Consider the following 16,691-nt stretch of genomic DNA (forward strand, 5'->3'; position numbering starts at 1 on the left):
CATCACCATCAGCCTGCTGAACCATGATGAACTCCAAGCGCACCTCAGAAAGGCAGGATGAACAACCCAGTCCTTCATAGCTCCATCTTCTGTGCTGTCTTGCAAGGTTCCTCCTGAATTTTTGGACAGCGACAGAGAGCGTCGTGACTATTGGGTACCACAGTGCACACAGGGTAGCACTGCTGGTGGATATACCAAGAGGAGGGCCAGCAGAGAGTTATCATATATATCCACCCCAACTAGAGAAACCGACGCAGCCTCACAAAACCTCTGGCATCCCCCTATTGTAATTGTAATTCTCCAGGCAATTTCTACCTGTAATTTTCCAGGCTCATCACATCATCACTTAGCATCACAATGGAAATATTTACTATTTCCAGAAAATAAAGCAAGACACCTCCATCTCTCACTTCCCTAATGGTGGCATCAACAACATGAAGGAATAAGATTACCCAAAGCTGAATCGCTTTTGTCCTGCAAAGCACCAAGCTCAAAAGTTTCCTGACAGTTAGTGACCTGCAGTCACCGACCTGCAGTCACCCAGACCACCCGCTGTGACAACATCCCTGGAGTGCACTCTCTGCAGAACTGAAACAGCAGAGAGACTCTGCTCTTGTGAAGAGAGAATCTCTTGTGTGGAAAAAAATGCCAGCCCTCCTACTACATCCAAGGGCACACTCCTACTGAAGTCATGAAAGAGCAGGATTCCTCCTTGAGCAGCCTTATAGATAATGAATGTTGGCAAGTTTCTGGTACATATTATGTTAGAGGAAATTAACAGCATGGCAGCACTGTAATGTAAGAAGAAAAGAAACAAATAGAAATCTCTAACAGGGCAGCTAAACATACAAACCCATAAAACCCATCTCATATTGTTAATAAAATATTGTGCATTAGATTCCGAAAGAAACCTGAAAAGGACACTTGTCCTCTATAGGAAATGAATCACTTGACTACTTCAACAGCTGGTGTTAACTGGCCTAGTCACTCATTTATGCACAAAAATTCCAACAGCAGAGAACAGGATATTAGCTTAACATCCAAATATTGAGTTAATACCAAGATACTGGTTAATATTAATTAATAGTAGTATATTAAGTAATGCACATTCCAAAAGTACAGTGCTCTACATTTCTAAGCCAGGAAAAGCTGCAACTGACTTCTGAGGAGCCTTTTCTCTTCTTGAAAGATAAAAAGTGCTTTATATGTGTCTTTTACTTAGATCTGATTTATTCCAACCAGAAATCTGGTTCCTGAAAGCAAGTGGCACTGATGTTACTATGATGAGCATCTAAGATATATAGTACAAAACCATCCCACAGTGAATAACCCCTGAATTGTCCTTCTTGATGAACATGTATCTGCTGTGAGGATAAGGGATGTAGAAGCAAGTTCTGAGTCAAACTGCATGCTCTCCGGAAAGTGTGAAAATCAAAGAGGTACTCCATAACAAGAAAGGTGTCATGCTTATTGAATGAATATATATCTGCCCTAGTAGCATAGTTTGTAATTAACCAGTATTGTTTGTGCTTCTGTAGAACAGAAAAGACAGTCACTGTCAAGCAAAAATATACAAGGTTTCATTTTTGAAGCATAGTTGCATTTCCCTTCTAATTGAAATTCTGTGACTGAATCACAGCAATGTCTCAACTCTGGAGGTCCTAGTGACCAGTATTCACTAACTTTAGCCAGATTACTTACTAAATAAAATCTAAATAAAATGTGAGGACCAGATCCATGCAGGCATAAATCAGCCTTGCAAAACACAATCAATTAAATACATTTATTTACAAAAGCTAAAACCTTGCCCTAAACAGACTGTGAATTTTAGGGATGCTTGAAGAAACTATGGAAAGCACTCCAAGAAGCTTATGATTCATCAATATCCTCTCACTCGCTCTTTTTCTTTGAAGTTCACTGCCTGAGTGGTGAAGCTAAGCTTTCTCTCAGTCAGTGTATACATATCACATTTACTGACACTCCTCCTGTCAGGAGCACGAAACAGATTTGTAACAGTATTTGCAAGGAAATCCAGCTGCTCCATTGGATCCACTCACCAGATTGCAGTCAGGAGATCCAGCCACTACCCTTCAATCTTTGTATGTCCCGACATGCTCCAAGATAGAGTCCTGTTTTCTGCATACCCTTAATAGACCTGGAGCCCAGGATACACTAATTCTGGTAATTAAACAGAGCGGGGACATGGGCTGAAGTACTAGCAAAGAGCTGTCAACACCATTTTATTTTTACAGTGCTTCCCAGCACAATTACAGTACCCACCATTCTCTTAACACACAGTTATAGGTTGGGGAACAACAGATGATGGGCAATGTTTCCAGCAGGTGGTTTGGAAAAGGTGACATTATTTCAGGTGGGAGAAACAGCTTCACTGCCTGGGCAAGCACTGTGAGCATCTGCCACCCACCTGCTGATCCTCACTTCACCGGACAGACACAACTTCACAGACCCACTGTCAGTGCCTGGGGCCCAAAACCAACTCTACAGGCTCCTACAATTGCCTGAACATCGATTTTATTGTACAGAGATGTTACAATCACTGGTAAATGCCAACAGTTTATTAGGCCTTAACAACTCCTCTTAGGAACTGTAGCCCAAGATGAAGTGCAAAAAGTGGAGTAGCACCAACTCAGATGTACAGAAAGTTTATTATTTCAGGGACAATACATAACAGGTCCCCCACCTAACACTGAATGTAGAGTCATTCATTCGTACCTCAGAGTTCTGGGCTGATGGAGACACAGAGATATGTAAACCATAAATTTAGAACAATTTCTCTTTAGAGCACATCTCTCTGTTCTTCACAGCCTTTAAACGCAATTGCTGTGGAATGTCAAATCCTAAAATACATGTGATAACCTAGTGCCCTCAAAAATATCTGCTGCCCCATTCTGGCACACCTTTGAATTTGTTTCCTTCCACAAGTTACTATGCTTTACACAAGTTTTCCTCTGTTGTTATCTCAAAGAGGAAAGATAGCCTGAAACCATAAAGCTTGGGTAAATATGTTGCACAGACTTAATTGCCAACTGTGGGATGACTTTGATTATCCAGAACTTGTGGAAGATTCAATATCATGAAACAGAGAAGAATCAATAAATAGTCAGATGGAGTAAACATACCCAGAGAGAGTAAATGCTGCTGCCAAAAAAAAAAAAAAAAAAAAAACAAGAACAGAAGATATCTGGTGTCTACAAGAAAGACAAAGAGAAGCAAAAGAGCCAAAAGTAGGTTTAGAACGTGATGTTCTGAGAATTTCTGATTGCACGGAGCTGCTCCAGATTTACACACAAAAAAATACATTTGTTTGGGACAGATTTCAATTGGAGTCAGGGATGGTCCACGCACACAGGCATACAGGACCAGCCATGCAGGGTGATAGAACCCAAAGAGCAGCAATCTTCTGCCTCATAGAGGAGAGAGATTGCAAAGTCTGATTTAAAAACAAACAAACAAACAAACAAACAAACACACACACACACACACACACACACACAAAGAGACCCGAGACCCTTTTACGTGCCTTTACTGATTAGCTGTTAAACTCTCCTGCTTTTGGAATGGAAACCACTGTCCCCACCCTATACTATTTCCCAAGCCTTCCCCAATAAATGCTTGTGCTACTAAGCTCCAGTGTCTGGCACATTGCTTAGTGTTGTTTACTAATACACACACACCCTTTGAGGATCTGAGCCTCTACACTTTCTGCAGCAAACTCATTTACTTTGCAATTAACCTCCCCATTGACACTTACTATTCCCCCTTCCTTTCCTCTTTGCAGTCACTTCTAAAATCCAAGTCCTCTCCACGCCTGCCAACTGTAATGCCTACGTGTCTTTGTTCACTGTCCTTCAGAGCAGCGCAAGGATTCACATTTTTATTGTTAGTTCTGCTCACTGTGAAGTACAGCATACAATTGCTGTACTAAATCACTGTACTTGAGGGCTCATTCTTAATATGCAGATCTTATCAAAATATATTAGTACCATCAAGTAGAAAATTGACACTTCTATGTTTCTTCAGATACCACATATCCTTTTTAACTCCCTAAGAGATTTGAACCCTACAATTTATACTATAGTGTGCTGTAATCAAAAGCATCAATCTTTTTAAGGCTGTCTGATGCCTAATGCCTACATTCGCCATCCTTATTATGTTAAGTATAAACATAACTAAGTACACAACAATGATAGAAAATAATAGAGCTTCTTTTATGACATATAACATGAACAGACGTACCTTTTATTGTAAGGAGACAGCTCAGAATGCTTTTTATATTTATAACTCTTCAGCATAAGGTGCTACAATTACTTAATGAGTTATTATTCTTAACAGGCAATCAGAAAGCCAATTAGGATTTTTATAACAGCTCCCAGACAAGTGGAAGGTCAAGATCTGAACTTTACCTGAGTGGACATGAAAGGAAAGGTTGCCAGCAATTCATCACATTCATGGTCATCTCATCTGCTAACTCTGACTACGTTGCTGTGTTTGGGGACATGGTTTTGGGTGATTTGGGGTGTTGGTGGGTTTGGGGGGTTTTTTACAATTATTCAATATTACAGTAGTGCTTGGTACAACGATCAATCACAGTACCTAAAAATACATTCTAAAAATACATATTTCAAGTACTTATTTAAGCAGAATTTTATTCTTCAGACAGTGTTAGTCAGTGTGTCAGGAAGACAATATTACTGCAATTAGACGTATTTTGGCAAAAGCTTCAGATAAACAACAGTATTTGTGTAGAGGGAAAAGGCATTCAAGGTCCTTATTACTAAAGTTTACAGATGAACTCCAGATTTATTAAGAAAAACTTTGAAAATTGTTTTTCTACAGGAATATTTCTAAGCGTACATGCCTAAAAGCCTCATGTGCTGTAGCTTAAAGAGCAGGTCTTCAAGAACAGACAATGGAAACAAAGCATTTTTGCTGTGGATTTTAAGCATCTTTTGCTGCCTTTGATTTTATTGACTGTGAAGATTACACAGGCTCTGTTAAGTCATTCTGTAAACTCATTTAGACCCCTTTCAAGGAAACAAATTTTTTAACTTTTTTCCAACTTGCTATTTATAATTATCTCTGCCGATTTAAGTTGTCATGTATGCAAATTAACCTAAACACTTAAAGTCTTATCCCAAAACACACAGATATCAAATTCAACTGCATACAACGTCAGTGACTCTTTAAGATGAAGAAATAATATTATTAATAGATATCCAGGCTAGTGGACAGCCGTCCGGAAAAAAAAAAAAAAAAAAAAAAAAAAAAAGGAGAAAAACTTAAAAAAAACACAAAAAAACCCATGAAACAGTCCAACTTTATGTGTTTTATTTTCCTTTCCCCTTTAGAAGTCATAACATGGCATACGGATATAATGTCCTGTTTCAGCCATCATTTCAAAAAATATCTGCTTTGTATAACAAAAAACGCAATGCTGTCAATACTTTTTTTTTTTAAACTTCACAGAACAAAAACTTGTTCCCCAATAATAAGAAGAGAGCTCTAAACCTGTGCTGCACAGATTTATTAACTTTGCCAAAATGAAAGGCGTATCTTCTCCAACAAGTGTTATTATTTTCAAATAAGATGTCCTCTAGGGAATAAATTTAGAGACCTTTTTTTGTTTATGTTGAGGGGAAGGTTAACTTCTGAGATAAATAACCACCACAATGTTACATCAATAATTTTAATTTTTAAAATACACTTATTATAATGCTAAGCAGTAAAACACACATGTTGTACAGTATACACCTAATAAAAAACTCCTGTTCCATATAGTATACAATACACTATAGTAATAAACAGGTCTTCAGCAAAAGAGATAAACACAATATAAAACCAGCAAGTTTACATATTGAACCCTTATTTCAATGTCATTTTTATTTTATAGGATACAAATATGTCTCCATCAAAGAGCATGTATCTGTGATTTTTCTATTGATTACTAGTAACCACAAAAATTTATCACTCACTCACGAAAAAATAACTTTTTTAAAGTGCTTTTTATTTTGTGAGTAAATCACTGGCTCCAACATTGCTGAGCCTTCATTATGTTGCCTCTTTGCCACACTGAATAGCCAAGGATTTATTTATCATTCCAATCAAAATTTGATTAGGCTCACTGAGCTATTTTTTCACATAGGTTTTGTCATCCTTAAAGTGAAGTAAGTGTTTACGGAAACACTGAAGATGGGAAATGCTAATGTCCGTTCATGTAGATACATACAACATAATAACCTTGGACTTCTGTCAAGGAAGAGCAGTTGTTCAGCTTTATAAGGACTGCAGTTAAGCATTCAGACAGCTAAGAGAAGCTACAGAGGTATTCAGTGACATTTACAGATTGAGTATTTATTATTTAGCATGTACAAACTACTTGCATACACATCATATTGTGAGCTTTTGTCTTTTGCTGTATGGGGACCTACAGGACTGTGCTTTTTAATCTCATTTTCTAAACAGGTTCTCTATAGCTATGTGGCAGTTTCTGACCTGGTGTTCATCAGATCAGGCAGCCGATTCCTGCATTGAGGTGATGGGTACATCTCTCGGCTGCAGTTTGGCACAGACCTGTGGCCATGCAGGTGGTGGTTATCCTGGATATTCTGCTCCTACACAGTTAATGACTTCCAGCACAGTGGAGCAGTCAGAGCAGCATCTGGAAGCAAGCAGTGCCTTTCTCACACTGAGAAATCCTGATTGTTTTCCAGTCCACTGATTGCCCATCTTAGCCAGTATTTCAACCACAATATTCACCAAGCAGCTGAGGTGACGAGGACTGCAAATTCTTTTCCTGTCAACCTGTAATGCATCACCAGAAGCTTCTTGGAATCACAGACAAGGGCTCAAGAACAGGCTCAAAATATCAAGATTTGAACTCAGTTTTCCAGTATCTAACATAAGGTAGCATGAATACACACCTTTTGCTCCTATTTAGACTTCCCTCCCTAAAAAAAACAGTGGTCAGATCTTTTCACATCTCACAGTAAGTCATACTTCCACTGAAGACGTAATGATTAGCACAGAAAAATGAACATTAGTATAGACAAATAATTTGTACTGACCACGTCTGAAACCCACAAAAAACTACTAGAATTAGAATTATAAAATTCTTAATATGAAAACTTTTATTTGAAAATAAAAAATACATAGAACAGCTGAGTAACTATAAGAGTTTGCATTTCTAGCAGACCCTCTGATCATAGTACTTATACAGATTTCATTTGTAATTTTAACCCAAAAAACCCATCTACTGAATATTTTGCCATCAAAGGGTGTATTTTAGGAAGTTCTGTACTAATGCTTTCCAATCTAGTTTCACAAGCCTTCCTAACATGTTACAGTCTAAGTTGGAAATGCAGGCTGCAGATTTAAAGACGATCACAACTGAGAATTTTCTCAACCACATCAAATACATCTCTCCAGTTCAGTCTGAGCAGAATATAGATAGAATATTTCTGTTGACACAAATGCACTAAATCTGTTTTGGAACATGTTTCAGGGAAAACATCAATTGAAAAATTGATATCAACTAGAGTTGATTAATGTATGAATTGTTTCAGAGCTGCACACAATCTGCAAGCAAGAGTTCTATTTCTCTACTTGAAACAGCTTGCCAATTATCATTATGCATAACTGTGAAACTGGGACAAAATTTTGATGATGATGTTTACATCTTATCCAGTATGCACATAAATTTATTCTAGTATTAAAAAAAAAAAAAAAGGAAAAAAAAAAAAAGCAAGCTGTCATTAAAGTGTCTTACAACTGGGTACAGAACAATACATTCTGAGCAGTGAACAGCATTTTCAGGCATGGCTACATACTCCGTGACAAATCTTGTTACACATGTGCAGTAGCTGATTGTAAAAGACAAACAGTGATACGTGCCCACATAAAATACAGAAATGCAGGAGTGAACTCTGGATATCTAGCTCTAATATTACAGTAGCTGCCCTGGTATCACCTATACAGGTTATCATCATAAAGCAAGTTATTTTAATATTGTTCACTCAGAGTTTTGAAGGTTCAAAGGTTAACAGCACAGCTGGTTGAATCTTGAAAAAACAGTGTTCGCAACTGTTGATGTGAATGCTAAAAATCTCTTTTAAAAGATCTTCTTATTGCTGTTCAGAAATGTTTGCATGCAAGGACTTCTGTATGCACATATGTTTGCAAAATTTCGTTTTTTCCCCAGTAAAGACCACTTAATTCCTTGGAGGAACAAACTGGATTTTAATGGCACTGCCTGTTAGGTTGGGGATTCCAGATCCTGCAGGTCCATGTAGGCATCTGTACTTCTGACATTGACTTGACCCTGAAATAAACTTAATTTGACCTGTAAAAAAAATTGTCCCTCATCCACAATTTTTTTAAAACTTTCACAGTAAGTTCCTAAATCTTGAGCTCTAAGAGAAGGATTTTCTTTTCTGTGTGATGTAACAAATGCAATGCACTGTCTTCCAGAGCGAAGACCTTGAGGGCATCATGGAAGATATGTCCATATAAGAAGCCAGGCTTATACAGGTGGATAGACACATAAGGTAGCAAAATTAAATCTCTGACAATGTACTACAGCAGTATTTTACAATAATGGTATTTCAGCAGGCAGATCAAAAAAATTCAATTGTTGTGTTTTTTTTTTTCTCAGAAAAGTCAACATTTTCCCCAGGGGAACATTTTGCCACAGTCTTCTTAATACACTCCACAGATTTCCTAATACAAGTGAGAAAAATTACATTTATAGGTAATGATGACTTAATAATCAGTTGAGGTGTAATAAAAAGATTTAATAAAGTTTATTGATGTTAAATGAAAAAAAAAAAAAAAAAAAGCCCTAAGGCTTGTAGCTGTAGGATATACAGTCCATCAAGGAAACCCAAGTAGGAAAAAATACCTACACTCTGGCCAGTCTTTAAAAGCTTTGTTTTCTTTCTCCATTTAGCAAACTTTTGCAGGGGGCTCTACAAACCCTTTCTGGCAGGGAATCAGTAGATTCTGATTATGAGATTCTTTTGACACAGTTTTTATGCAAGGAATCTAATCTGAAATGAAAGTATTTGCATAAACAAAGTTCTCCATTTAGTCATCAAGAGGTCAAAACAAAACGTTCATTTAGCCAGAGGAAGGAGCTGGAGCAGCCACCCCAGCGCACGCCGGTGAGCGCTTCCCATGGGCAGCAGGTATGGGCAGGAGTCCAGGGCAGGGACAGGCAGAGGAACAGCCGTCGGTGCTTCCAGCCTGCTCAACAGCTCAACCCACTCTCTGAGGGAGCACCTGTTTCACAAACACTAGGTCTCTACATCCGTTTTCAAACTTCTACACAATGCAGAATTAAAAAAAAAAAAAACCACCCTAAACTGCTACGCTCTGGGTGAGTAAAATGCGTGCAAACTGAAAGTGACAATGCAAATGGATGTAGCAGCAATAACTCTGGATGTAATCGACAAACAAGCGTTGTCACATGCAAAATAAGAGAGAAATCGATCTGCTTTTAAGAACGCTATTGAGGGACCAATAAAAATATTAAAATGCTGGAAAAGCACTGTCAAACATAAAGCACCTGTTTAACATTACTGCTAATTGTGGGTGAAGGAAATAGCCCCAGCAGAAATTGGTTGAAGATGATTAAATTTAATTGCAATGAATGCTATATACAAAGTGCTACCCACTGACTGAATTAGAAACAAACTATGCTCGAAAGAGGTACATTACACAAAACCAGGTTTAATACAAAGCACGAACAGCAATGATACACGTGGCTTGAAACACATTCGTATTTTCTGAAAGTTCTTTCCATCTCTCACATGTTGCAGAAATGCACAGAAAGAACAAGAGGAACCACAAATAAGGTCACCATAAGGTTGAGTGTGGACTGCATGGACATTCATATTCTCCTGCATAGCAAAGGCATTAGAGTTGGTAGGAAACACACTGAGCCCACTCAGAGACATGAAACACCCAGAATCAGTGAGATTAGGAACAGTTTGGCAGGAGTGCCTTCCCTTCAGTTGTGTGAGGTAGGTGCCTGGGTAAGCCAGCTCCAGGCTTTCAGCAGAGCGTGCGGGATTCCCCCTGGCAGGTGGCCACTTCTGCTGGAAGCAGCTGCCAGAGACTTTTGGCACAGAAGAGTGGATGTACCACTTTCTCTTTTCTTTCCTATTTCTCCCTCTTCTTCTTTCTACATTATTTTATTAGCACAGTTGGGTTTTCTCCCCTTTTCTTGCACAGAAACTACCCAAAACAGATTTTTTTATTGGAGCTGATGGTTCATTATTAGTACCTTTATGCTATAGTTCTTAACTGAAATTTTACTTCCCATGCTTTTTTTTTTTTTTTGGTAATGCCTAGAGCACACCCTTCCTCACTGCTTTCAGTGCTGGTGAGGGTGCAGCCACAGAGCTGAGGTGTGACTTGCTTATGATCAGAAACTCACAAATTATTCCAGTTAATCACCCAGATATATGGTGGACCCTCCTTTTAATCTGCAGCTACCTACACCACATTTCGCATGATACACATTCATCATGTCTAGCCTTTAAATTGGTTTCTCACAACTGTGCTTGGCACACATCTCTCTTCTACGGGTGGCAAACACAAAAGTGGCATTCTGTGTGGCAGACTCTGTTGTGCTAGCATTTCCCCATTAAGCTCAGGCAGATGGAGAGAGCTGCTTGTGCCATGGTCCTTCTGTTTTCTATTTATGGTCCCTAAGTCCCCAAACGCGTTCAAATTTCCTAGAGAGTTTCCAAGTGTCCAGTGTTGTTATCTGCTACAGAAAGTAACAAGGTGCTACTCAGTCCTGGTTACACTTGCTTTAGTGCTGGAACAGCATGTTTGTGGCTCAATATCAACTAAACAGTCAGTATTTCCAAGTACCTGCGTTGTACTTATTTAGAACTAGTGGAACCTCTGGACATGGAGTGAGAGCTCTGCTTCTTAAAAGGTAACTGTGTAACGGAGAAGAATTTCTCACAGTCCACACCTCAAAGAAATTAGGTAAGCACTAAGTGCAATGGAGCAGCTGCTTGACAGCCTTATTAGAAAACAGCTTAGAGAAGTATGTGAAAAATACTGTATTCAGCTGAAGCTGCAGGGAACAAGGGAAGAAAAATAATTAACCAAGTCAGAAATTGGCTAAGGTACTGGGTCTTCTGAGTCTTCAGTTTCATTTAAATGACAAAGGGAACTTTAAATAACAAGTAGTAAACAAGACTCTGTTTATATCTCACCTTAAAAAGCCACGAGCAGAACAGTGCACCCTAATAACATCTTTGGCTCAGAAACTATTCAGAAGCAAGGGGGCCATCTGCTGAATTCCCAGTACCATTTTCTGCTTTATCCTGAAAGACTTTATTTGTAAGTTTCACAGTCAAGTCTTTTACAGCGCCAGCTTTGCTAGGCCTGTGAGGTGTGGCAGTAAACCTCTGAGCATGTTTAGCTGCAGGTGAATATTACAACATATCTATCATGACTGCAAAAACTAAAACCAGTAAACTGATCAATATAATCTGTTCAAGACTCAAAAATCCAGTAGACAATATCATCAGTTTGAAGTATATATCTCTGTATCACAATGCATTTCATTAATCAGAAAGTTTCAGAGACAGAAAGCTATGTTCATGAACATGTAATAACTTTCCAGATAAAATGAAAAAAGCTTAAACACAGAATTGGATCTCTAAAATAAGAAGTTTCCTTCTTCAGCTAACTGTCCTTTATCCATAGCAATGTTGGCATTGCGCTTAAACTCAGCATTCCTGTTCCCATGCAAGTCTATTACAACACCATTGATACATGATTCATTGGCAATTGCTTCTAATTCCACTCTTTCTGAATTCATTACCAGTAACTTCACATCCCAGCATCAGAGCATTCACAGATAGTCCCTTTTCCAAAATGTGAAAGTGGGCAAAGGACAGAGAATTTTAAAAATATTTTCAGACAATTTCCACCACACAGCCACATGCACAAATGAAGTGCACATCTTTGTAGTACTCCATATCTTGTTCTTCTTGGTACTGTTACAGCTAAAGGTCTCTTCGCACACCAGGAGGAAGGACCAGAATTGTTTCTGACACAGTAAGCAAAGTATGCTAAGTAAATACCACAGAAACATCCAGACTGAAAAAATCCTTGTTCATAAAGCCATGAAATTTGATAAAGGTATTTAAAATACTCACCACTGTTCTCATTTCTTAAAGCATAGCCTTAAGTCTACTGACATTTCATGGTCTGTTAATACAGAACACTTTAAATACAGAAAGGTACATGTTATCCATTAAAGACTATGTAGACTCATGCACAACATAGCTCATAGTGTACCAATATAAGATTGTTTAATGGTACAAATTATAAAATCAAATCTTCAGCTCTGCTTCCAAGTTCAGCATTTTAAAAATTACTGCAAGACATAACCTGTATCTTTCAAAGCTATAATCAGGTGGTATTAAATAAGAGCATAAGGCACAACACAGAGAATACAAATAAATGCTACTTGCATAAGACTTCCTTCTTAAGTATAAGTGGTCCCAAGTTTAACTCATAGCTTGCTGCAAATACAAGTAGATGGAGGGTTTGTTTGCATTGTGTGGGTTTTTTTAATGCCTAAACCAGTTTTACTACCTCAGTCAATACTAAATCTCAACATGCATGACTTCTGCATTCATAATGCAAAAATGTATCAAGGTGATGTTGTTTGCTGTTCGCTGTTCCCAGCTTCATACACACTCATGAGCAAGAAGAATATGGTCTGGAAAGTTACAAATTTGTAGGAACATGCAGATTATTCTAGAGAATCACTGCTTTCAGTATTTAGTGGCAAACCAATATCTACTTTGCCAACTAAGTATCTCTTATTTTTCTTCTAAAATCTGGCCTCCATATGAAGATATGAAACCAGCATATATGAAACAGTAGTAAACGCTAAATATAAAACACATGGAAGTAAAAGAGTTCTAGAGCTAGAAGTAAACAGCATTAATAAAAGACTGATTTGTCAGGTACCTTTATTCCCATGAGCTGCCCATCACTCCCTCTCCACAGGACATAGCGTATCACCTCAAAAGCCTGACTAGTTTCAAAGAGCAGCCATTAAAAAAGCAAAAGGAAATGAAGGGGGGGGGGGGGGAAATGTGTGTGAAGAAGTGTAAGTTTTCCCTCAAGAACTGAGAATGAAAGCTTAAGATTGCTAAAATTCAGTCCTTTCTATAGAAATAGTTCCAAACCATGTAAAGCATCCCAACTCCTTGTCATATGAATCTCAAAAACAAGAGGTTTTATCTTAGTGAAAAGCAATTCAAAGTGTTCTTGCTACTTGTTTCAAACTCTGGACAGCTCACAAGAAAGAATGTTTCTTTATAGTGAAAGAGACCTTGAGGTTATTTTCAGCTTTCATTTTTTTTTCCTTTTTCCACTAAACCTTAGACAATTGGCTTCAGACTAAGTCTTCAATTTAAAGCAAAAACCTTAAAAAAAAAAATACACCTTTAAGCAATAAGAAACATCAATACAATTATTTGTTGGTCTTTTTCTCTGATATTTGCACTTAAACAAAAATTACTCCCAGATGGTTAAAAATGATGATTTGTTAATGGAGTCAGACAATTACATTTATTTTGTTAAGTATTTAGGCTGAGAGGACTGGTGCGCATGCTCAGTAGGCAGCTAGAAAGAAAGAGAAAGAAGTTGGAAAGTGAATGATTTGGAACATGGCAAAATTGGAGAGCAATATCTTATGATACTTATGATATTCCTCAACTTGGACATCAGTTGTTAAAGTTCTATTAAATACAAAGTATTTACAATTAAGCTTCTTCCCAATTTAGATCTTTGAGGTCTATACCTTTCTACCCCTATGATTTTGTAAAGAAAACTCAGTAAGTTCTCCTGCATTTCAGGAGCTTCCACACACAAGGGTGGATCAGCTCCATGGGTCAGAGAACATAAACACAGCTCAGCCAACGTCTGATTGATGATGCCTATGGTGCAGTTGCATTATATTGCACACAAAAGATACAGCAGTACAAGGGAGGAACCTGTAGGTGCTGTATCAGAGTGTTGGCCTACGACACAGAAGGGATTTAAAAAGTGTAATGAAATATTTGTCACTTTCCATCTTTGAAAGTCAAGAAACCGAAAGCAGAGACTTCGTCATCACAAGAAGTTTCTGAAAGGTGTTTGGCATGCAGGTTTGTTATGGGGCACAGTGTGGCCCTGCTGAAGCCAGAGGGAGTCCCACCATGGCGGGGATCAAGGCGTCCCTGGTACCTCCGCAAGTCCAGTAAGGAGGATGGCAGGTCCGTACCCTCAGTGTTTCATATCCTGAGATCTGGCACATTGACAGGGAAAGTTCATTTACGATACTACTACCACCATCGTAGGTGGAGGAGAGGCTATAGCACTCCGGCGCCGCCCGGGAACCCTCCGCACGGCGGGTTCCCAGGCACCCCACTCCCCCCGCCCCGGCGGCGGCTCCCCCGAGTACCCCGCTGCCCTCCGCCCCGGCAGCGGTGCGGCGGCGACCCGCTCGCCTCTACGAAACTCCTTTAGCGACTCACAGAGACCGTCTACGGTAGCTCGACGGGTCTCTGGTCTCCGCGGGACCTCCCCAAACTTCACGCGTGTTCTGCCTAGATGTCGGTCTCGACAGGTAGTTCACAACACGCCGCAGCCAAACGCGCAAGTTCCTTTTTTTGAAGCCGTAAACAGAAGGTAGATCGCTCCCTCTCCTCCGCAGCGTCAAAACCTTGGACAAGGTACTAAACCGCGACACCTGGAGCCGACACGGCGCCTTCCCCTCTAGAAGCCTCCAACTTTCCCGCAAAGCGTCAGAAATTAACCTTTCCGTCCTCAAGAGCCCAAGACGCGGTCCACGGTGAACCGCAACTCAAAGACAGCCCTTCTGACCCACCGCGATGCGCCAGTCCGGTTCCCCCACCCCGGTCCCCTCGGCCCCCACTCAGGCGGCCGCCAGAGGAGAAACTTTTCCGAGGCGCCCGAGGAGGCAGCGCCCACGCCGGCCGCCCCGCGGAGCGGGACCGAGCCGGCTCCCACGTACCGAGCGCCCGGCGGGCCAACGCCGCCCCCCGCGGGCCGCGCCGGCCGCCCCGCTGCGTGGGCACCCACGGCCCCGCGATGACCCACCCGCCCGCACCGCTCCTACCGTGCGGGGGGCAAGTGAGGGAGGGAGCGAGGAGGTGGCAGTTACCGGCGAGCGAGCGCCCTTCTTGCAGAGCGGTCCCCTGAAGACGCCTTTGATGCCGCGGTAGTGCCCGTTGCTGAGATGCCGGGAGCTGATGACCAGGTAGCACGCCATGCGGGCCCCCCGGGCGGGCGAGCGGGGGGAGCGTCCCGGCCCCGCGGGCGGCGCGGGGGAAGGCAGGCCGACTCCTCCTCGGCGGCGGCGGTGGTGCTAACCCCGCCGGAGCACAAGCCCGCATGAAGGAGCAGGCGGAACCGCAGCAGCGATCTCCCCCCTCCCGTCTCATCCAGCGCCCGGGTTAGCGCTGCCAGCAGCAGGATGCACTGAAGGCGGCAGCAGCGGCGGCAGCCAGAGCACATCTGAGGGAGCGCGGAGGCCAGTCCGCATGCTGCTCCGCGGGTATGAGACGAGCCCGGGAAGAAGAAGGGCAGAGCGCAACTTGAACAGTCCGCCTCTGCTACGGCCCCTTCTCTCCCTCCTCTTCCTCAGACCAGGCCACCGGCAGCCGACATCCGGAGGGGAGTTTCTCCTCGGCAGCTCCAGCCGCGGCTGCTCCCCATGGCTCTTCCCTCCGCCGGGCTGGGCGCTGGATGGAGCCGGCCACCGCGGAGAGCCCTCGCCGCCCCAGTCCGCCCGTGCCGCCGCTGCAGTCGGCGCCGCGCCTCGCCTCACCTCCGCCGGCGGGGGCGGAGGCGGTGCGTGGTGCGAGGGGGGGCGGAGGAGGGGTAGGGCCGGAGCGGGGGAGGCAGCCGGCGGGGGGAGGCGGTGGCGGGTGGGAGGACGTTGCCCTTCGGCGCTCTGGGGAGGGGAGCGGGCCGCGGACCGACGGCCCCGAGCGGAGCAGGCCGGGGGAGGGGGGAAGGCGGCGGGGCGCGTTGGACGCCCTCCTCGTCCTCTTCGCCCAACTTTCCCGCCGTCGGTGGTGAGGAGGTAACGTCCCTTCTCCGCCTGCCTCTGGCTGCGCTTCCACCTGTTCCCCGCACCTGTTCACCTCTCCTCGCCCTCCCTTTCGCTGTCCCGCAGGCTGTCCCTCGGCAGGGGCTGCGGCCGTTCCTCGCCCTGAGGGGTGCGGAGCGGGGCGGGGAACACCCTCCCGCGGCCACTCCGGGGAGGTGAGCGGGCACCGTCCCCCGCAGCCAGCCGCGGTGCCGGGTTAACGAGGAACATCACTGCCCCTGTTCCCGCCGCTGGCTGGGAGCGCAAATTCGCTCAGAACCGGGGCGAGGGAGACGAGTGCTACGCGGAGATGGCCAGACTGCCTGGACACCCCCCAGCTTGTGACTGTGCTTGTCTCGATTGTCCCCAATGAAAGCTCGTGGATTTAGGTGTGCGGTGTCGTATACTATCTAAACGATTTACATAGAATCGCACGTATGAATTTCTTCCACCACTAAATAGTAGAAACAGATTGCTCCTTTCCCCTTCTGGAAGAGACTGGAGCGATGTGCCTCGGACCCGCCTGTGCCCA

At 42.5% G+C, this 16,691-nt stretch overlaps 1 protein-coding gene across 1 annotated transcript in view; it reads right to left on the reverse strand.

Moving 5' to 3' along the window:
• ZNF804B (zinc finger protein 804B) overlaps positions 1-15,582 on the reverse strand; it is a gene marked incomplete at both ends in the record, with an annotated part of 233,488 nt that extends 217,906 nt beyond the window's left edge. The window contains 2 exon segments of the mRNA XM_082045279.1: positions 15,230-15,397; positions 15,400-15,582. Coding sequence (XP_081901405.1) covers positions 15,230-15,397; positions 15,400-15,582 — 351 coding nt within the window.
• Positions 15,583-16,691: the final 1,109 nt, after the last annotated feature.

This window comes from Streptopelia decaocto (genome assembly GCF_964273445.1).
Source record: "Streptopelia decaocto genome assembly, chromosome: 2".
Taxonomy (NCBI): Eukaryota; Metazoa; Chordata; class Aves; order Columbiformes; family Columbidae; genus Streptopelia; species Streptopelia decaocto.